This window comes from Bombyx mori, chromosome 18 (assembly GCF_030269925.1).
Source record: "Bombyx mori chromosome 18, ASM3026992v2".
Lineage (NCBI taxonomy): Eukaryota > Metazoa > Arthropoda > Insecta > Lepidoptera > Bombycidae > Bombyx > Bombyx mori.
In genome coordinates this window covers 11,748,269-11,770,375 of record NC_085124.1, presented here as the reverse complement: position 1 = coordinate 11,770,375, position 22,107 = coordinate 11,748,269, and the positions used below count along the sequence as shown (strand labels likewise).

The 22,107-nt window shown below is 35.1% G+C and overlaps 1 protein-coding gene across 10 annotated transcripts in view; it reads left to right on the top strand.

Moving 5' to 3' along the window:
* LOC134200586 (transcriptional regulator ATRX homolog) overlaps positions 1-19,244 on the top strand; it is a 33,555-nt gene extending 14,311 nt beyond the window's left edge. For 4 of the 10 annotated variants that reach the window (XM_062673741.1, XM_062673744.1, XM_062673742.1 and 1 more), the window contains 17 exons: positions 550-725; positions 2,134-2,255; positions 2,920-3,043; positions 6,032-6,100; positions 6,831-6,975; positions 8,952-9,129; positions 9,923-10,035; positions 10,212-10,320; positions 10,515-10,686; positions 11,292-11,504; positions 12,158-12,317; positions 13,089-13,225; positions 14,532-14,555; positions 15,101-15,185; positions 15,624-15,736; positions 16,106-16,309; positions 17,307-19,244. In XM_062673741.1, the coding sequence (XP_062529725.1) occupies positions 550-725; positions 2,134-2,255; positions 2,920-3,043; positions 6,032-6,100; positions 6,831-6,975; positions 8,952-9,129; positions 9,923-10,035; positions 10,212-10,320; positions 10,515-10,686; positions 11,292-11,504; positions 12,158-12,317; positions 13,089-13,225; positions 14,532-14,555; positions 15,101-15,185; positions 15,624-15,736; positions 16,106-16,303 (2,138 nt within the window). In that variant the 3' untranslated portion in view covers positions 16,304-16,309; positions 17,307-19,244. The remainder of the gene's footprint in view (positions 1-549; positions 726-2,133; positions 2,256-2,919; positions 3,044-6,031; positions 6,101-6,830; positions 6,976-8,951; positions 9,130-9,922; positions 10,036-10,211; positions 10,321-10,514; positions 10,687-11,291; positions 11,505-12,157; positions 12,318-13,088; positions 13,226-14,531; positions 14,556-15,100; positions 15,186-15,623; positions 15,737-16,105; positions 16,310-17,306) is intronic. The other 6 variants (XM_062673743.1, XM_062673740.1, XM_062673736.1 and 3 more) reach the window with 5 other exon arrangements.
* Positions 19,245-22,107: the final 2,863 nt, after the last annotated feature.

The following is a 22,107-nucleotide window of genomic DNA, read 5'->3' as shown; positions in this document are numbered from 1 at the left end:
AATTTGAATTTCAAAGTACGTTTTCGTTAGGTATCCTTTTTATTTTTATTATTGTATTCCATCTTCGGGCCGATGAATTGCCAATGTTATGTACGCCATTATTGTCACATGCATCAGGCCATAAATTAAATAGTTTTATTTTCAATGTTAATTGAGTCGTCTATTATCAAAGCCGGCAATCTGACTTTTGAACAATATTGGTAAATCAGAAAAACGAATTATTGACTTTGTATTCCATTGGCAGTCACAAAACTCTTCGGAACGACATCTTAGATAAATAACAGGTTAACCATTAACCTTTATTTAATGCAGGTTTTGAACCGTATTCTTTGAAGGAGACGATTATATTCAAATCAATCTGTATTGACATATCAATAACATTTTTTTGTCCAAATGCACAGATTGCCACCTTTGATAATAGACGACTCAATTGTTTGTGATGTGGCAGTACTTTTTTTTAAATAAATAAATAAAGTCGCGGGCAAAAGCTAGTAAAGTTTAAAAAACAAGATGTGTTTATTGATACCTACTGTTTTATTGTCCCGGCAGACTACTGCATGGTGCAGTTCGTGAAGCCGAACCTGCTGGGCAAGTACAACGAGTACCTGAACCGTTTCGTGAACCCGATCACCAACGGGCAGTACACGGACTCCACCGAGCACGACATCCGCGTCATGAAGAGGCGCTCGCACGTCCTACACAAGATGTTGGACGGAGCAGTGCAGGTATCTTATACAGCATACAAACACAAGCTTGTTGTGCCGATGAGTAGGTTACATAAGATACGAAATTCATTCGGGTGTTTGTCTGTGCGCCTGTACAACAAAATCCCACAAGATGTTCAGAACCTACATATACATAGGTTTAAGAAAACTATTAAAGAATATCTGTGCAATAAAGCTTACTATAAAGTCTATGATTATCTAGAAGATTGCACAAAATGGGAATGAGTTGCTCGCTCCGGCACTTCAATATTGCAATAATTGTTATGTTATAATTACTTACTGTAAAAATTAATATTTAAAAAAAAAACTAATATTTAAAATAAAATAAAAAATCTAATATTTCAAAAAAAAAAAAAAAAGACATGCCCGCTGAGTTTCTTGCCAATTCTTCTCAGGACGGAGGCTAATTCTTGTGAATTGGCGGTAGTACTTTTGACGTTCAACAAGTATGTACTTTAATTTATGTTGAATTAAACTTTTTTGATTTCATTTGATTTGATTTGATTAATAACTAGCTGACCCGGCAGACTTGGTAGTGCCTCAATCGATAAATAAAAGACCTAAACTTTTGTATAAAATAAACTTAAAACAAACAAAAGGAATCCGTCCGACGGGGGACATATCAAAGGAAAAACAAAATTGTTTGTTTTTATATAATTCCGAGCGTTTTCATATCTTGCAAAAATGAATATTTAGAAAAATCTAATATTTAGAAAAAAAAGACATGCCCGCTGAGTTTCTTGCCAGCTTTTCTCAGGACGGAGGCTAGTTTTTGTGAATTGGCGGTAGTTCTTTTGACGTTCAACAAGTATGTACTTTCATTTATGTTGAATAATTTTTTTTTTATTTGATTTGATATCTATACTACAACTGTAACTAAAGTGTCTATACATAATAAAAAGTGCTCATTTTTGGGCTGTGGTTTTCTCATCTCTGCCTAGAACAGTCATTTAAATTTTTGTATGTTTGTTTATAGCTTTGGTCGTTGTTAAAAACTTACAAAGGCCAATTCTGATAAGTTACTTCACACATCAAGTAATATGTTAATATTTTCAGGGTATTTTCTAACCTAACCATTGTACTAATTTCAATCTCGATTTGTCGATCAAGGCTTACTACTACTTCTCCCAAAGATAAGTTCAACTCTAACTTCAGACATGAATGTATGATCTAGATCAATGTATATAATCCATACTTGTTGCACTAACGCTATTTAAGAACGAAAAACTGGAAAAAAACCGCTTGAAACAAAATTCAGCTTAAAAAGTTTATAGATACTTTAAATTTTTGCCTCCAAAATTGATTCTTTAAGTCGATTGAATTCAGTAGGAATAATTTTGTTCAGTATATTCATAATAATTGACGAGAAGTTATTCTTTAATATTTACTAAATGTATTTATGTTTTAGAGGAGGGATTACGGAGTGCTAGCGCCTTTCCTGCCTCCGAAGCACGAATACGTACTCTTCATTACTCTCAGCGAAGTACAAGTCAAACTGTACCAACATTATTTGGAAAACTATTCACGAAGGTAAATCTATAGTATAAATCTATAGTTTAAAAGTGTTTACTTAATTTTTATTGCTGAAACTTCGCACCAGGCCTTGCTGACGAGATGCAACCGTTATCCGTACCGTTAGTTAGAGTTATCATACAATACAGCTTCTGTGGACATGACTCACATTACATACAGTACCTATACAAAAAAGATGTGTGGTGTCGTGGGTACCGGATAAGAACAAAGTTCTTTACTATAAAAATATTAATATAAAGTTTCATTCGAGGTATAAAGAAAATAAAAATGAAGGTTTCGCAACAACCCACGGTCATTCGGTAACGTGTCGAACTTATTGTGGTACACTTCATTCACGGTTGTTTGCATAAGAGTTAGTGTATTGCGCAAACGAACGCTCTGAGATCGTGCTCAATGAATGATAAAAAAATATGTTATTTTTTGTACGTTATTACAAAGTTAAGTCGTACACTGTGTGCATTACTAATAAAAATCTTACGTTACGGACGTTTTTTCCCGGTTAGGGTACCCCTCCGCATCGTCCCATAAGAAACTTCGTTCCAAAAATATATTGAAAATATAGTTCAGTGTTCAGTTGTCAATTCTGACTTGATCGAAATATATAAGCAAATGTTGTCGGTGGTGCCGTGCATCTTCATACTGAATGTGCTGTGGTTTACAGGCCGATGCCAGGGAAATCATCAGGATTCCTGTTCCCCGACTTCCAGTCGCTGCAGAGGATATGGACGCATCCGCTCGTTCTCAAGTACAACTCTGAACGCTACGAGATTATGCAGCAAAAGAAAGTAACTATATACTTATTTGTCACTAGCTGACTCGGTAGACTTCGTAGTGCCTCAATCGATAAATAAAAAACCAGAACTTCTGTATAAAATAAACTTAAAACAAACAAAATAAATCCGTCCGACGGGGGAGACATCAAAGTGAAAACACTGGCCTCTAAAATGTTGGGAGTTCTCAACAGAGCGAAGCGGTATTTCACGCCTGGACAGAGACTTGCGCTTTATAAAGCGCAGGTCCGACCTCGCGTGGAGTACTGCTCTCACCTCTGGGCCGGGGCTCCCAAATACCAGCTACTTCCATTTGACTCCATACAGAAACGGGCTGTTCGGATGGTCGATAGTCCTGCTCTCGCGGATCGCTTGGAACCTCTGGGTCTACGGAGGGACTTCGGTTCTCTCTGTGTTTTATACCGCATGGTCCATGGGGAATGCTCTGAAGAATTATTCGAGATGATTCCCTCATCTCCTTTTTATCATCGCACCTCCCGCCATCGGAGCAGAGTTCATCCATATTATCTGGAACCGCTGCGTTCATCGACAGTGCGTTTCCAAAGATCTTTTTTGCCACGTACCATCCGGCTTTGGAATGAACTCCCCTCCACGGTGTTTTCCGAGCGCTATGACATGTCCTTCTTCAAACGAGGCTTGCGGAGAGTTCTTTATGGTAGGCAGCGGCTTGGCTCTGCCCCTGGCATTGCTGACGTCCATGAGCGACGGTGACCACTTACCATCAGGTGGGCCGTATGCTCGTCTGCCTACAAAGGCAATAAAAAAAAAAAAAAAAAAAAAAAACAAAATTGTTATTTTTATTTAATTCCGAGCATTTTCATATTTATCTACCTTTTAAACCTTCTCTGGACTTCCACAAATAATTCAATACCAAAATTTGCCAAGTCGGTCCGGCCGTTCTCGAGTTTTAGCGAGACTAACGAACAGCAATTCATTTTTATATATATAGTTTTTAAACACTGGCGCTTAATAAGCTGATGTGTCTTCAGCTGTGGAGACTCAGTCGAGCCTGTACTTAAAGCAGCTCAGTGTTGATGCAATAACATCTGGCTCCCTGATCCATTCTGGGGTTACACGATTTGATAAAAAGTACTTCATAGTACTAAAAAGTACTTATGTGATATTCTGCTTAGTTTTAGTGACTTAAGACTATATCAAGATTTTTTTAATATGTATTTAGTGTAGATCAGTTCAAATTGGAATATTACTTCAGGGCACCCTGTCTTCAATGTATAAACTAGGTATTTAGTATTTGATTTAGTTGAGTTGAGAGTCGATGTTATTGAAATCCACAATAAATCGATTAGCAAATATTTAACAAGTTTTATATATCAACTAGCTGACCCGGCAAACGTTGTGTTGCCTTAAATAAGATTTCTAGGGAAATTCTACTGTAGAAAAAAAAACCTCATTTAACCACATAATACCTCATTATAAACAAAAACAATATATCCAAAAAATTAAAATAAAAAATAAATGTTTGGGGTGGACAATCCTTTTCACTTAGGGGTATGAAAAATAGATAGTAGCCGATTCTCAGACCTACTGAACATACTATTGATACACAAATAAAACCAAAAAAACATGGCTGAAAAATGTATAGTATTGTATAGCACTCAAATATATTAAGTGTATAATCTATGATGTATAGTGAGTAAGTAAGACAGGAGACCGGCTTCGTCCTCATCCCTACTAAAATGTTTGCTGGATGAGTGGTGACACCTGGCGGGGATAATTGATCGATAGATAGTCGATCAGTAGTCGACCGGAGAGGACGGGAGATCAAATTGAATTTAAAAAAAAAACATAATAAACGCAACTTGAAATTATAAATTCTGAATAAGAATTTATCGTACTACAATTATAATATTTATTGCGATCTTACAACCTTATTGCGGATCTGTGCATAGAATAAAAAAAATATTAATCGGGATGGAAAAATAGGGGTTGATCGTATAACAGTGAAAATTGAGAGTAATATGATTTTTTTTAATTTTAAGTCATGACAAAACAAAATAAAAAACTTGCCAAAAAATTAAAGTTTATAATTAACAAATAAAAAATAGGGGTTGATCATAGAGGGATGAAAATTTGAGAGTAACATCAGATTTTTTATTTTAATTCATGACAAAATAAAAATAAAAATGAAAATCTTGCCAAAAAAATTAAAGTTTATAATTAACAAATAAAAAATAGGGGTTGATCATAGAGGGATGAAAATTTGAGAGTAACATCAGATTTTTTATTTTAATTCATGACAAAATAAAAATAAAAATGAAAATCTTGCAAAAAAAATTAAAGTTTATAATTAACAAATAAAAAATAGGGGTTGATCGTAGAGGGGTGAAAATTTCAGAGTAATATGAATTTTTTTATTCTACGTCATGACAAAATAAAAACAAAATTCTCGCAAACAATTTTAAAGTTTTTAATTAGCAAATAAAAAATAAGGGTTGATCGTAGAGGGGTGAAAATTTAGGGTTGTATGTATTTTTGTATGCTGTATCATAAAAAAATAGAAATTAAAAATTTTATCTAAAAAATAAAAATAAAAATTTAGGGGTGGACTACCCCTAACATTTAGGGGGATGAAAAATAGATGTTGGCCGATTCTCATAGATACCGGATAAGCACAAAAAATTTCATCAAAATCGGTCAAGCCGTTTCGGAGGAGTATGGCAACGAAAACTGTGACACGAGAATTTTATATATTAGATAAAATTTGTCACACGGACAGAAACTCGTAGAGTTTGGTGTACTGTAATAAGTTACATACACATTGACACAATTATATTTTTATAAAACAGCAAGGACATTTTTTTGTATGTCTTAGGTTGTTAAAGAGCCTTTTAAAATAATTGGGTCCGTTCCCAAGTGGCTGGTCATGCTTTAAAGTAAAACTTAATAACATCTACTACAACAAACTTCTCTGTAGTGACAAAAGAAACAAGAATCAAACAAGTTGCATTTTACTATTTACAGAGAGAAAGAGAAGAAGAAGACTCCGAAGGATCACTTGTGGACTTCATTGACGACGACTCCACGCCTGAGGTATGCCCGTGATTAGATTTTAGATACTAACAGAGAAACAACGACAACAATATATTATTATGTTTAAATTATAGTAAGTATCACTACATAGTCGCTTTCTCTGTCCCCATATCCCTGTGTATGCTTAAATCTTTAAAACTACGCAACGGATTTTGATGCGTTTTTTTTAATAGATAGAGTGATTGAAGAGGAAGGTTTATATGTATAATAACATCCATTAAATAGTTGAGAAATCTTACAGTTTCCGAAGCGAGTAGAGTAGCGGGTCGCTAGTATTATATAAATGGAAGAAACTGATGGCATAGGATTTTTCCATTTGCATGTGTGGTGTCGACCTCTTTCCGCTTATTGTTTAGGTCGGCGGACGTGCTCACGGTCCCCTACTAACGTTAATGCCGCCACCCATCTTTGGAACATTAGTTCTAAGTGTCAGTTACAGTACAACGGCTGCCTCGCCCTTCAAACCGAAACGCACTACTACCTTAAGACATAAATAGGTAGGGTGGTAGTACCTACCAGTGAGGACTCACAAGATGCATCCAATTCAATCATTATACAAATTAATTAATTTTTTTGCGGTTTTGTAATAAAAATGTAGAATAAACATGATCGCGATATAGTCCCAATGTCCACTCGCGAAATACAACGGGTGACTAATCAGCATTAACTTTTAAATGTATCCTATCACTGGATAAAGTCAATCCATCAAGTTTAAAGAAATATTTTACAGGAAACTTCAACAGAGGAGTCTTCCGACGACTCATCAGATGTGAGTGACGACAGTCAAAAAAAGAGTAAGAAGAAGAAAGCAGCTAAGAAGAGCAAGGCGAAAGACTCTAAAGCTTCGACGCGTCGGGGGACCAGGGCCAACCCAGGTAAATGGAAATTATTATTGAACTTTTAACCTAATAGATTTAAAATTAAAACATTCTTGTGGCTTCATCCAACTTTTTATTTTTCAAATATTCTATTTTATGTAGTTTCAAGATAATTACCGATTTAGTCCTGTAAGATTGTAAGCGAAAACTTTATTAAGTAAGAATATTTTGTTTCTATTCGTTTAACTTAGATGAGTAAGTCAATTAGCTATAATAATTATAAGTTGTTAATTCTGAGTACTTGGGAGTGCTAACATTTTGACATTCAGTAAAGCAAATAGTTGACGCCTTTATTTAAAAAAAATGCTGTCAGCTTGCAGCTTTGCTTCAGTGGAGCATACTAGAGCGAATAAGATTAGAACAGCGTTAGCTTCATTAAACATATGAAAACTTTTTTTTGACATAAGTGTTAGAGTCACTGTATTTTGCCCATAAAATATACAATATACTAGCTGACCCGGCAAACGTTGTGTTGCCTTAAATAAGATTTCTAGGGAAATTCTACTGTAGAAAAAAAAACCTCATTTAACCACATAATACCTCATTATAAACAAAAACAATATATCCAAAAAATTAAAATAAAAAATAAATGTTTGGGGTGGACAATCCTTTTCACTTAGGGGTATGAAAAATAGATAGTAGCCGATTCTCAGACCTACTGAACATACTATTGATACACAAATAAAACCAAAAAAACATGGCTGAAAAATGTATAGTATTGTATAGCACTCAAATATATTAAGTGTATAATCTATGATGTATAGTGAGTAAGTAAGACAGGAGACCGGCTTCGTCCTCATCCCTACTAAAATGTTTGCTGGATGAGTGGTGACACCTGGCGGGGATAATTGATCGATAGATAGTCGATCAGTAGTCGACCGGAGAGGACGGGAGATCAAATTGAATTTAAAAAAAAAACATAATAAACGCAACTTGAAATTATAAATTCTGAATAAGAATTTATCGTACTACAATTATAATATTTATTGCGATCTTGCAACCTTATTGCGGATCTGTGCATAGAATAAAAAAAATATTAATCGGGATGGAAAAATAGGGGTTGATCGTATAACAGTGAAAATTGAGAGTAATATGATTTTTTTTAATTTTAAGTCATGACAAAACAAAATAAAAAACTTGCCAAAAAATTAAAGTTTATAATTAACAAATAAAAAATAGGGGTTGATCATAGAGGGATGAAAATTTGAGAGTAACATCAGATTTTTTATTTTAATTCATGACAAAATAAAAATAAAAATGAAAATCTTGCCAAAAAAATTAAAGTTTATAATTAACAAATAAAAAATAGGGGTTGATCATAGAGGGATGAAAATTTGAGAGTAACATCAGATTTTTTATTTTAATTCATGACAAAATAAAAATAAAAATGAAAATCTTGCAAAAAAAATTAAAGTTTATAATTAACAAATAAAAAATAGGGGTTGATCGTAGAGGGGTGAAAATTTCAGAGTAATATGAATTTTTTTATTCTACGTCATGACAAAATAAAAACAAAATTCTCGCAAACAATTTTAAAGTTTTTAATTAGCAAATAAAAAATAAGGGTTGATCGTAGAGGGGTGAAAATTTAGGGTTGTATGTATTTTTGTATGCTGTATCATAAAAAAATAGAAATTAAAAATTTTATCTAAAAAATAAAAATAAAAATTTAGGGGTGGACTACCCCTAACATTTAGGGGGATGAAAAATAGATGTTGGCCGATTCTCATAGATACCGGATAAGCACAAAAAATTTCATCAAAATCGGTCAAGCCGTTTCGGAGGAGTATGGCAACGAAAACTGTGACACGAGAATTTTATATATTAGATATTCCTTGTTATCGCTCTTTCTATTAGTGAGTAATATGTCAAGATCGGTTAGCTTAAGACGAAGTAAGCAGAGAAACAGAGGCGTACAGCTACTTTATATTGTAATATTTAGAGACAGTAAATATCCTAAACTGATTTTTTAGTGGAACAAGAAGATCATCATTCTGACATCGAGGAAGTGGTTGAGGTAAAAAATGAAAATCCGACTGAGTGGTGGATCAAACTTGTCACCGAGGACGAGCTGGAAGACATGCGGCACTCGCATAAACTTGTTCTGCTCTTCGACATATTGAGGCAGTGCGAAGCCATCGGAGATAAACTGTGAGTAGCGGATACTAACATAATTATATACGAAACATATTACTACTATATACCGACGCTTGAAAGGCAATCGTGACTAAGCGACAAACTAAGTAACTATACTGATACCTTAGAAGTTATATCTCAAGGTGGGTGGCGCATTTACTTTGTAGATGTCTATGGGCTCCAGTAACCACTTAACACCAGGTGGGCTGTGAGCTCGTCCACCCATCTAAGCTATAAAAAAAAAGCGTGAACTGTACAGTAGACTAATTTAAAGTTGAAATACATGAAAAAATTTATATTTTAACCAATCTTGCTGTAGGATTGAAATGATTTTAATAGACCTAGAAATATATTTTATTTTTTTTGCGCATCGAACATGGTTATTGCCTAACATTTATGTATAAAGCAGTTATTGTCGCTTAGTCACGTTTGTCTTTCAAGCGTCGATACTAACATCAAATATGTAACAAAACTTAGTTAATGTTTGTGTACAATAAAAACATGTCAGAAAAAATAAATACGATTGCATTTTTGACGGATAACTGAATCCGGGCTGCGTCGTCCTGCGGAAACAACGCATGCGGTCGGCGGCTGACAATACCTGTGTGAGGCGAGCAGGAAAGTGTACATTGGCTTCAAAATTCGGTAGAAGATTATTCAGCAGTGGATAAGTCCATCTATCGGGAACTAATGAGAATACGTGTGATACACTGAATGTGGGCAGCGACACTGAGTGCTGGACCAATATGAGGCGATCAAACATGCACTGTAAACAATAGTTTTTATGTTAAATTTTGTTTTGTTCCAGATTGGTGTTCTCACAATCTCTGTATTCATTGGACCTCATAGAACATTTCCTAGGTAAAGTAGACGACGCGACTCAGGCAGGCCGGATCGATGAGAAACTGGGCGGACACATGGGTATGTTAGACATCGTTTTTAAGAATAAAACGCTAAAATTTCCTTTTAAACATCATCAAAACATTTTCACAGTAATCGTTCATTTCATATTTTCTACATAATATAAAACTTTCTATGCACACAATGAGTATGAACAATTTGTATTTATGATGATTAATAAATAAATATGTTTTTAGGTTCATGGTCTCCCGGTATAGATTATTTTCGTTTAGATGGCTCTACGTCGTGCGAGAACCGCTCCATTTGGTGTAAGAATTTCAACAGAGAAGATAATCCAAGAGCAAGGTGAAAACTTCATAGTTACTGTTTTTTTTCTCCGTATCTAATTTGTCCCTGAGCGTGAACTTCATTAAAAAAAAATTAACTGCTTAATCTCACGTTCATAGATTAAAGATTCGGTTGGAAAGTATACATTAATGAGTTACAAAATTGTGTTATTGAATTCAGTATAAGTCATGGTTTTATTTTATGTCTTTTAGATTATTCTTGATCTCTACTCGGGCGGGTGGCCTCGGAATTAACTTGGTGGCGGCCAATCGCGTGGTCATATTTGATGTGTCTTGGAACCCTTCGCACGACGTGCAGAGTATCTTCAGAGTCTACCGATTTGGACAGAAGAAACCTTGTTATGTGTACAGGTTTTTGGCCATGGTGAGTATTAGTGTCAATTTTATGTATTGATAATACTTGAAATATCATTGTTTATTATTATTAAAAATTGACTCTCGATTGAAATTGAATCAACTCTTAATAGTTAAATGACCAAAAGTAGCTTATCCCTTTATAAACTTATCCATTGGTCTCTTTCACTCCGTCCCATCCTCCCCTTCCTCTGCGTCTTTTCGGTTTGAAAACTATTCTTTATTCCAAAAAAGACATCTTTTGGGCTTGGTCTCTATAATTCTAAAGGTGCGATATATATTATGTACAATCCTTAAAAATGGACAGTAAATAATTATGGGTGGACAAGCTAACAACCTACCTGGTGTTAAGTGGTTACTGCAGCCCATAGACATCTGCGACGTAAATGCGCCACCCACCTTGAGATATAAGTTCTAAGGTCTCAGTATAGTTACAACGGCTGCCCCACCCAAACCGAAACGCATTACTGCTTCACGGCAGAAATAGGCGCGGTGCTGGTACCTACCCACGCGAACTCAGTAAATTGAAATTGAAGTTTGAATAACCTAAAGTTAAATAAATATTTTGGTTCGGAACTACTGAATTCCTATTGAAAACATAAATTTTATATCTAGGGCACAATGGAAGAAAAAATCTACGAGCGGCAAGTAACCAAACAAGCCATCTCGAAGCGCGTGATCGACGAGCAGCAGATAGACCGGCACTACGCCGAGAACGACCTCGCCGAGCTCTACAAGTTCGAGCCCGCCCCGCTCGCGCCCCGCGAGCTCCCCGCGCTGCCCAAGGACCGGCTGTTCGCCGAGATGCTGCGGGAGCACGAGCTGCAGGTACAGACGACACCTTTTAAAGTCGTCGTGGCCTTAAGGATAAGACGTCCGGAGCATTCGTGTCGAGCGATGCACTGGGTGTTCGAATCCCAGACGGGCACCAGTTTTTCTAATGAAATACGTACTCAACAAAAGTTCACTATTGACTTCCACGGTGAATGAATAACATCGTCTAATAAAAAACAAAAAAAAAAACCCGCAAAAATTAATTTGCGTGATTACTGGTGGTAGGAGTGAGTCCACACCGGTAGGTACCACCACCCTGCTTATTTCTGCCGTGAAGCAGTAATGCGTTTCGGCTTGAAGGGTGGGGCAGCCGTTGTAACTATACTTGAGACCTTTCCGGTGGTAGATTCTGCAAAGCATGACTCTTGCTAGGGTTCGTGTTAGCATCGTCGTCAGGTTTGAGCCCCGTGAGCTCACCTACTAGTTACGGTTACGCTGGAATAGCCGCTCCAGGCTACCAGCTTAGGTAAGAAAAGAAAAGAAAAAAAAGAGACCTTAGAACTTATATCTCGATGTGAGTGGCGCATTTACATTGTAGATGTCTATGAGCTCCAGTAACCACTTAACACCAGGTGGGCTGTGTGTTCGTCCATCCAACTAAGCAATAAAAACAAGTTCTCATTACTGATTTGAGTTTTTAAATATAGATTTACAAATATCATGAGCATGACTCACTATTGGAGAACAAAGAAGAGGAGACTTTAACCGAGGAGGAACGTAAAGCCGCCTGGGAGGACTTCGAGAACGAAAAGAACAGACCGCCTCCCGCGCCCTTCCCCTCCGCCTGGCCCATGCACAATGGAATGAGTGAGTGCTGCCTTTTTAAACCATTATACATATTTTTAATAGCGCATGAATTCAAGTCGGCGTGGTGACAAAATGACAACAAAATGATGACAGTTTTTTTTCAAAATATCTACAACATTGTTAGTCATAATTCCGTTTGAAGCGGCTGTACCAAGTGACACGGCTCTTAGTAGTTTAATCTAGTCATTGCATCATATAATAGTAACACCACCATTATATGCTGAAAGAATTCAAGTTATCATAATGTGGGGAGATATACGACAAAGGGAAGATCTTCCACCAAGCAGGTGATATTGCTCGGTGAACAGACGGTCCAAAATAAATGTTGTTGTTCGGAACTTTTATATATGTAAGCTTATCTTGTAAATGTCGTAAGCGAGATTCAGACATCTGTCAAATATCTTGTGTTCTATGATGGCTAACTGGCTGAAACATATTAAAAACTAATAAAATGAAATAATAATTGTATATGTAAAAAAAAAATGTATTTTGTCTGAATAAAGGCTTTATTATTATTATTATGTTCATAGGTTTCCCCTTTCTCAGTTCAGTCTGTCGACAGAGCCGGTAGAACTGTATATACGGGCTTTTGGCCAAGTAATATACAGTAGCTATGAGTTATTAGGCTAGTTTTTATTATGTGTAGTAAGTTTGGTTTTCTTCAAGCTGTAGGAACTTTCTCACTATTCTGCATGCATTTAGTATAGCTGCTATTATTATTATTATTTATGATGGCTACCCGCCACAATAATCATACAATTATAATTCCAGTGCCGGGACTACTGGCGCAACAGCAGCAGCTGGCGTACGCGGTGGCGGCCATGCTGCGCAAGGACATGCCCAACATCACCGACAGCCAGATCCGGGACATGTTGCCGATGATATACAACTCTAATCCTGCGGTCGGTGTGAGTCGATATTGAGATTATCATCATCATCATCAACAGCCCACAGTCGTCCACTGCTGGACATAGGTCTCTCCCAATCCACACCAGTGAGCCTGGTCTACGGCTCTCCTCATCCACTTCTTGCCGGCCACCGTTCCAAGGTCATCGCACCACCTAGCCAGGGGGTGTCCCACGTTACGTCTTCCGCTGCGCGGTCTCCACTCGGGATCCCGACTGCTCCAGCGATCGTCAGTCCTACGACATTGAGATCACGCAACGCTCTTAACGCAACGAGCTTAACTGACTCCGCCCAGGCAGTCGTCACGAACACAATCTAGAGCAGTGTTGTCCTCGCATAAGTTATGTCGTTGCTTAGGCGTTCAGAATAGAAAAATAAACGTGATTGATACTGACGTGATCTTTTCCAAACTTCTTTTACATTGGTTCTAGGGACTTTTTGGCGGGAACGCGAGGAGTGAAGTTGTGTGATTTGTTTTATTTTTGTCTATTCGGTGTTTCTTCAGGTTTAAATATGTAATAACGGTGGTTTATTAATCATTAAACATCTGTGAAAGTGCACAAATGTGAGAAAATGAAACAAAGCCGCTGAACATAACTTCTCGGGATCCTCCAAAAAGTCCACTGAAAATATGTCAGTAACTGACCACCATTTTACTGAGATTATATTTCATGCTATATCGTCTCATTTCATTTAATTTCATCCCAGTTGATTGTCTCAAATTAATCATCTTCATTTCATTTCATATTATCATTTTTGTTAAAAATAAGAATATAAATTAAAATAATACATGACTTAAAGATCTTAGTTACCAGGTCATAAAATCTCTTTAAAAAAAACTTTGGTCCAAAAATTTGGATGTTTAAATACCTATCGGAGTAGCTATATCAATCAGTATTACGATAACGTCAAACGCATACTAATCACAACAATTAAGCAGGTGTTCAGAAACACGTCGGGTATGATAATTGTAGAGTAATTTGAAACATTATGGGGATTTTTCTATACTTTCAATAAATATATCTTTACGCAAGGATAATATAATATTAATAATAAAATAAACCTTTTTGTAAAACAGTATTGAAATTAGCAAGAAATTGACATTACAATTTTTTTGATGAGTATAAGTAATATAGAGTGTGTAGCCAGAACAATTGGTTGTGTGCCTTGAGGCCAGTCCCGTATTGAATCGCCATACATTCAACTGTCGTTCTGTTAGACGTAGTTATAATTTTACAGATTAATTATATTTATAATACATATTTACAAAAGATATTTTATAACATATTATTTTGCTTATCTGTTCAGATGTTCGGTGGATACGATTACGGCGTAAGTTTAATGTCGATCTTAACGTTCTTAGGTTGTTGTAGATTAACACAAATAATAAAATTGGTTAATTATAACTAATGCATGATTATATATTGTATTAACATCACACAAATCGAGGAACACTGCTTTTAATTCACTGTAATTTTTTTATTAGTTTATTCTAATTATTTCTAATATTAGAGGTACAGTATACACAGTCATTTTCTTTGCATCAAATAGAGAGGTGAAAGGCTAATTTGGTTTAATCTACATTTTTTGGAACTTTACAGGTGAGACATGTAAAGTTTGAATTTTTTTAAAATCATGTTATCATCGAACTGTTGTTGCTAATAAGAAATAAAACGCAGCTTTAATTACAAAGGTAAATGTCGTGTATTAAGCGAAATGTAGTATAAACCAAATGGCTTTTCGCCCCTCTATATATTAAATTGATATTTATTTTATAGACACTTGTATAAAAGCTATTGACGTTGTTTCACTTAATTTATATTAAGAGATTTTGTGAAATATATAAAGATAATATTGAAAATGTTTTGTTCTTATAGATGATACAGAAAATGAGCGAAATGTATAAGTATGCGCAGCCCAGTATGATGAATCCTGCAATGATGGGCTCTGCTATGAACGCCGGTAAGATTAGCAGACTTGACACACTGTTTAGAAATTAATTATAAAAATTGTTAAACACTATAATTTATTAAGTTGCTTCCACTTAAGGCATTCTAATACGTTAATATAATAAACTAGCTGACCCGGCAGACTTCGTAGTGCCTCAATCGATAAATAAAAGATCTAAACTTGCGTATAAAATAAACTTAAACAAAAGGAATCCATCTGATGCGGGACACATAAAAGGAAAAACAAAATTGTTATTTTTATTTAATTCTGAGCATTTTCATATTTATCTACCTTTTAAACCTTCTCTGGACTTCCACAAATAATTCAAGACCAAAATCCAAGACCAAAATTGTAATCTGTGATTGTAGTTTTTTTTACTATTTTTTCTATAATTTTAATGTATGCGTTACAGCTGTAATCCTTTGATTTATCTATGTGTTGTAAATGTAGCGACCGGCAGCGGCTCGAGCGGCTCCAGCTCGCTGCAGTACGAGCCGCCCTGGCAGAGACAGCAGCAACAACAACAACAAATGCGACTCCAACAACTCATGCAACATCAGAACGTGAGTATCACTACCTTTGTCGAACGTTCGGCTAAATCAGACTTTCCCAAAGTGGGCGATAACGCCCCCTTGTGGGCGCTGTAGAGACCCAGAAAAAAGGGGGCGCTGTGTAGAGGCTTGGGAGGCGATTTGTAATTTCATCTAGGAGGACTTAGACACCGACTGAGCTCTCGCTATAGTGGTTTTTGAGTAGGTGAAAAAATGGGGGCGCTAAAAAATAATTTATTCTCAAAGTCGACAGTAGATAGACAAAATAAGTTTGGGAACCTCTGGGCTAAATCGTGCAAAATATTAAAAAAAAATACAATACGGGTTCAATCAAGTTTTATAATTTAATTTACTATTAACGCGACGGATATGTGACTATAGCAAATGGGTGCGAAGTACTACGCAGGCGGACTGGGCAGCCGCGATCCGGTGGCCATGGCGCTGCAGCAGCAACGAGCCCGCGACCTCATGCTGGGCGGCACCCGGCCCCGCGGGCGGCCCCCCCTCCAGCGAGCCCCGCCCGTAGCGCACGCCCCGCCCGCGCACATGCAGGACGTCGTCAACCTCGACTCCGACTAGCCGCAGGTCAGGCCCATCATCCAGGACTTTATTTGCCTGGTTCATATACAATGAGTATGATTATTTTTTAAGGGATTTTATGAGCTGGTAACTAAGACCTTGACTAAGAATGAAATGAAGATGATTAATTTGAGACATTAATCAACTGGGATGAAATTAAATGAAATGAGAGGGATGAAATATAATATAATTTCAGTAAAATGGTGATTGATCATTTACTGAAATTTTTTCAATGGACTTTTTGGAGGATCCCTATAAGTTACGTCCAGCAGCTTTATTTGATTTTCCCACATTTGTGCACTTTCACAGATATTAAACAGTTAATAAACTACCGTTATTACACATTTAAACCTGGACACTAAATAGACAAAATAAAACAAATCACACAACTTCACTCCTCGCGTTCCCAAAAAATGAGAATATTAGAATTACTTTGATGAGAGAGCAACATTCTGACTTGACCTAAACAGTTGCACAAGTTGAAGACCCACATAACGTGTGTTACTAATTACAATATAATCGAGTGTAACAGTATTTTAGGACAGCATCTTACATGATAGTAGTAGTTGTATTGGATTGTCTTAATAAATCACTGTCAGATTGCGACTCTGTCTTCTAGCTAATGCTACTACTTAACAACATCCGACAGCAAAATTATTTTTTCTTCTAAGTCTAACTTTTTTAACTCAGTTCCTTAGTGAGCACTAATGTTAATTTGAAACAAGCCAGAATCCAGGCCAGCCACCATCCAGCTTATTTTGGCCGTGAAGCAATCTTTATCAGTGCTTTCCGTTTTGATGGTTGGGACAGCTGTTATGTTTGAGACTTCGACCTTATGTCTCGAGGTGACGTCATTCGTTGTGTTTTGGTATTCCAATGCCATTAAGTAAAATATCGTTTAAAGTTGTGCTGTATTATTTCAATACATGACATGCATGTGGTGAACTCAAGGCATCATGGCAGCAAGGCTCGTCACTAAATATATACAATTTCGCTTTTTCAGGTTAAGTGAAATCGATCGAAATGTACAGTTTCTATAAATAGGTGCTACACGCGGCGAAGAGCTATGCAGAAGGGGAAACCGTGGCGAGAAGTGAAAAGTGAGCCCACAGAAATGTTGGATGTCAAAATTCCTAACCTATTGGACTTTTCCTGTTGGCCAAATTACACAATGGAAGTTTTTAGCTCTTAATATGTAGCTTATCGTCTAAGACACACGCTCTAAAAAGCTACATATCACGAATCTCAGTATTTTAGATATATTTTCCTATATTTCGTTTGACTCTTTGGTAATTGAAACTTGAGGACTGGCGGCGTCCACATATCGAAGAATCTCTTGATTTTTGTTTTATATACACAATGTTCGTCATATTTCAAAACTCATTATTTCTTAGCTTTGAATTGAAATATGACGCTTGTGATTGAACGCTGGCGTTCAGCCTTTTGGAATAACGAATAATGAACAAAATTTGAAGCATTCCGCAGAAGCATTAAACCCTAAGCCTGCAGCATTCCAGTGTACATTATATTTATGCACTGTTTTGTGGATAAATAATGTATGCAAATTCATGCACGTACTGTGGAATGCTTGTGACATGATTTTAAAATTTGTATATCTTTCAGTACAGGAAATTAGCTAATAAGTTGTGTAGTTAGTGGACATCTGGATCAAAATTTTGCAAACTAAATGAGAGTACTGATGATATATGATAAGTACTATACACTAATTATGCACTAATTTTTTCATTCTCATATTAAAATAATGTATTGCATTTAGGGATTAATACAATATTTTAGAGCCAAGGACAACAATAGCTGTTTTAATTAATGTAACATTATTAAAATAATATTGTTTTTTACATTTAATTTTTATAATATGCTTTCATTTTAATAATAATCGTGCAATATTTCTCTAGAAGTTCATTTTTTTTAACAAATCCGCAATTTAAACGAATTTGAGTCTTACTTAGAGCAACGCCGGGACATATGTAAATTTTGTGTTTCTTAGAGCTTACTAAAAACATTTGCAATAATTTGAGAAAAATTATGTTGGTTGAAGTAAATACGACAAAACCAGTACACTATGCGCTTCTAATACAAACAATATTAGCAATCATGTTTTCGTGTAATAACCAATAAAACCAAAAGGCAAAAAATGGTGTATTCTTGCCAATAAACAAGCTGATAAAAAAATTAGAATAGTTAGTCCTTTCAAAAAAAATTCATATTTTTATGAGTATCAAAAATTTCGGCATTATTATCTGTTCCAAATATGAAGTCCTATTTTGCACGTAAAGATGAGTTGTACAGTACTAGTAAAAAATATTTGAAACAAACTAACTCCACGTCTCATGGACTTCACACGTTTGGAGCAGTGATTAGTCTGTTGTGAGATGTTTTAGTGATTTATATCTTTATGTGACTATATTTATTTGTCTGCACAAACAGACTGTTTAGTTGTGATATTGCATAACCTTAAACTTTTTTGTATACGTTTATTTTAAAGAGTCACACCTGTGACTTTAATCTTAGATACAACTTTTATAGGTACATAATTATATTTGAAATGATCAGAGTGTAATGAGTATGATTTGAAGTATGGAATTTCGTAATTTGATTTAACGATTTGATTTTTATAATTTTCTTTTATCATTTAATGATGTTATTTATAGTTTACAGTTAGTAAATGAGCAGTATTTCGTTTAGTTATAGGACATAATACAATACCTGTTATTTCAGACATCACCCTAAAAATAATTGTGTATGATTTTATTTTTATACTTACCTAAATGCTACAATAATGTGACTGTCGCATAACACGTGACCAGCCCGCTGTAATTTGTTTCATTATTACATTTATGTAATATATAATTAATTGTAATTGTAGAGAACTTCCTATTATTTTGTAGTACAATCGAAGTATAATAAAATATAATAAACATTTACTGTGTTTAAATAGCAGCAAAGAGACAATTTTTAGAAAATACAATGGCCGAGGACAACTGTAGCTCGCACAAACACATGCAACACGTAAGCACCGAAGATTTCTCTATCCAGGGACATTTGATGTGTGGAGAAAACACTAGTTTTAACTGACTTCACAACAAGAATACGCAAAGGGGTGGTATTCACCTGTACAGTCTTGCAACTTTGGTATCTCCAGCTACTACATAAACAAGCTGATAATGAATGGTGCATGTAAGCTGTTTTTTAATTGAATTCAACTACAAATAAATTTAAAGTTTAAGATGCGTAAGTCTGTAGGACCTTTTCATAAAATTCTAGGCAAAAATTATATAAGGCTAATTGTTAGGTATATATCAGATAAGAATACAACAATGTTGATTGCATAACTACAACATAATTACAAACACCTTATGCATTGTACCACAGATACTGTTTTCACATATAGGTTATACTGTAATTCAAACTTGTATTGTTTCATGAGTGCTAGTGACCCTAACTTTTGCATAATGGAGGATTTGATTCCCTGTCAGTTCTTCTGGTGTCTTGTTTTCATTTCCGGATTTCGTAGCACCAGAGAAAAGAACATGTATAGAGATATTTAAAAAACAAAGCTTTAATTTTTTTACAGAAATTAGTTTGCAGAAAAATGAGTGCAAACAATTAAAAAATAATAAGGCATCAATCAATTTGTTCTTTTCAACAAATATTTGAGTCGACTATTATCAAAGCCGGCAATCTGACTTTTGGACAATAATTGGTAAATCAGAAAAACGAATTATTGACTTTGTATTCCATTGGCAGTCACAAAACTCTTCGGAACGACATCTTAGATAAATAATAGGTTAACTATTAACCTTTATTTAATGCAGGTTTTGAACCGTATTCTTTGAAGGAGACGATTATATTCAAATCAATCTGTATTGACATATCAATTTTTTTTTTGTCCAAATGCACAGATTGCCTCCTTTGATAATAGACGACTCATTTAATTTTAATACCTTGTTTACATTCAAACAAAAATTATAATTTTGAATTAATATGCAGAGTAGGAAGCTGGATATCTGTAGTGTAATATTTCCACAACATTACATTTCTAGATATCATTGTTTTTTTACAATAAAGTTTATAAAATATTATCTACCCATCTCATAGCTTGCAAGATTTACACCCTTTTGGCACATCTAATTATTTCTAGAGCATTGTTATTGAACTTGAACAGACAATACACTTGTGAATAAAATTTTTGCTCTATTCAATGTATAAACTCAATTCCAGTTTTCAATTTAATATAAATCATAATATTCTTATTTACTATTTTCACTTCACACATTTATATTAGGAATACCAGTCCTTACACCTATTGACACTTCCATATATTTCAGTAATTTCTGGGCTAATAATGTTGTATTTTCTGTATTAGAAATATCGGCAGTTAATAAATCAACATTATTCTCTGTATAAAAGTTTATTAATTCACCTGCAGTAATTGCCATAGCATTCACAGGTAGTCCACTAGTATTTACGAGAACTACTCGCCGCCTTCTCAGATCAGGATGCACTTGACTTAACTCTTTCTTAGCCCACTCCAAACAAAATAATCTGCTTGTGTCTAATGCAATAATCACAAAGTCAATGGCTACTCTACCAGTTAGATCAGATTGTTTAACAACTTCTTCTAAGTGAAATGAACGCAGAACCACCAATTTCCATCGAAAACGACTTTTCTTATGAACTTCTGATAATGCTTCCGATACCTTTTCGATTACTTCAACATTCAAAGAAAGAACTATTGCTGTTAAACTATTTTTGGCACTCATAGGTCCAACCCATGGAGCAATAACTGCATCTTCTTCCAGTAGTGACATTTTCCGTTGAATAAAAACAATGTGGTCTATTAATCACACTGATTTAGTTTCGATATTTTTACATTGAAACTCAGGCTTCAACTTGTAGTGTCTACTTATATTAATATGTACTCTCCGTATTGAACTATTTACTGTTAGTGAAATAGGTTTATTTATAGTTTGAACTATTTCCAACCACAGTTTAATGTATTGTGGCCTATATTAGCACAATTGTCAATAGAAATCTGTAGAATTGCAGATATGGTTGTTAAACATAACGACATTTACTGTCAATGTCATTCATGAATTATGAATGGACATATAAATGTCCATGAAAAATCGATATCAACATTATGAGAAATATGATAGACTGTTCACTCATTTGTGATTTTACGGAGCAAAATACATAAAAATCGACAGTTTATGCTGGGTAAATGCAAACTTCCATTTTCTGAATCAAGAATTTCAAATTAACCACGTATGAAACCACGGCGTACGGTAGGTACATCTAGTTTTGTTCTTAAATAATAAGTATTATCTATGTTTTGTTCAACATACCTACCTATCAGGACTTTTTGGCGGGAATGCGAGGAGTGAAGTTGTGTGATTCGTTTTATTTTGTCTATTTAGTGTTTCTTCTGGGATAAATTTGTAATAATGGTGGTTTATTAACTGTTTAATATCTGTGAAAGTGCACAAATGTGGGAAAATGAAACAAAGCCGCTAGACGTAACTTCTCGGGATCCTCCAAAAAGTCCACTGAAAAAATCTTAGTAAATGACCACATTTTAGTGAGATTATATTTAATCCCATATTAATTCCCCTCAATTAATTTCATTTAATTTCATCCCAGTCGATTAGTTTCTCTAATTAATCATCTTCATTTCATTTCACTCCATAATATCATTTTTCATAAAAATAAGAATATAAATTAAAATAAGACATGACTTAAAGGTTTTAGTCACCAGGTCATAAAATTCCTTTAAAAAAAAC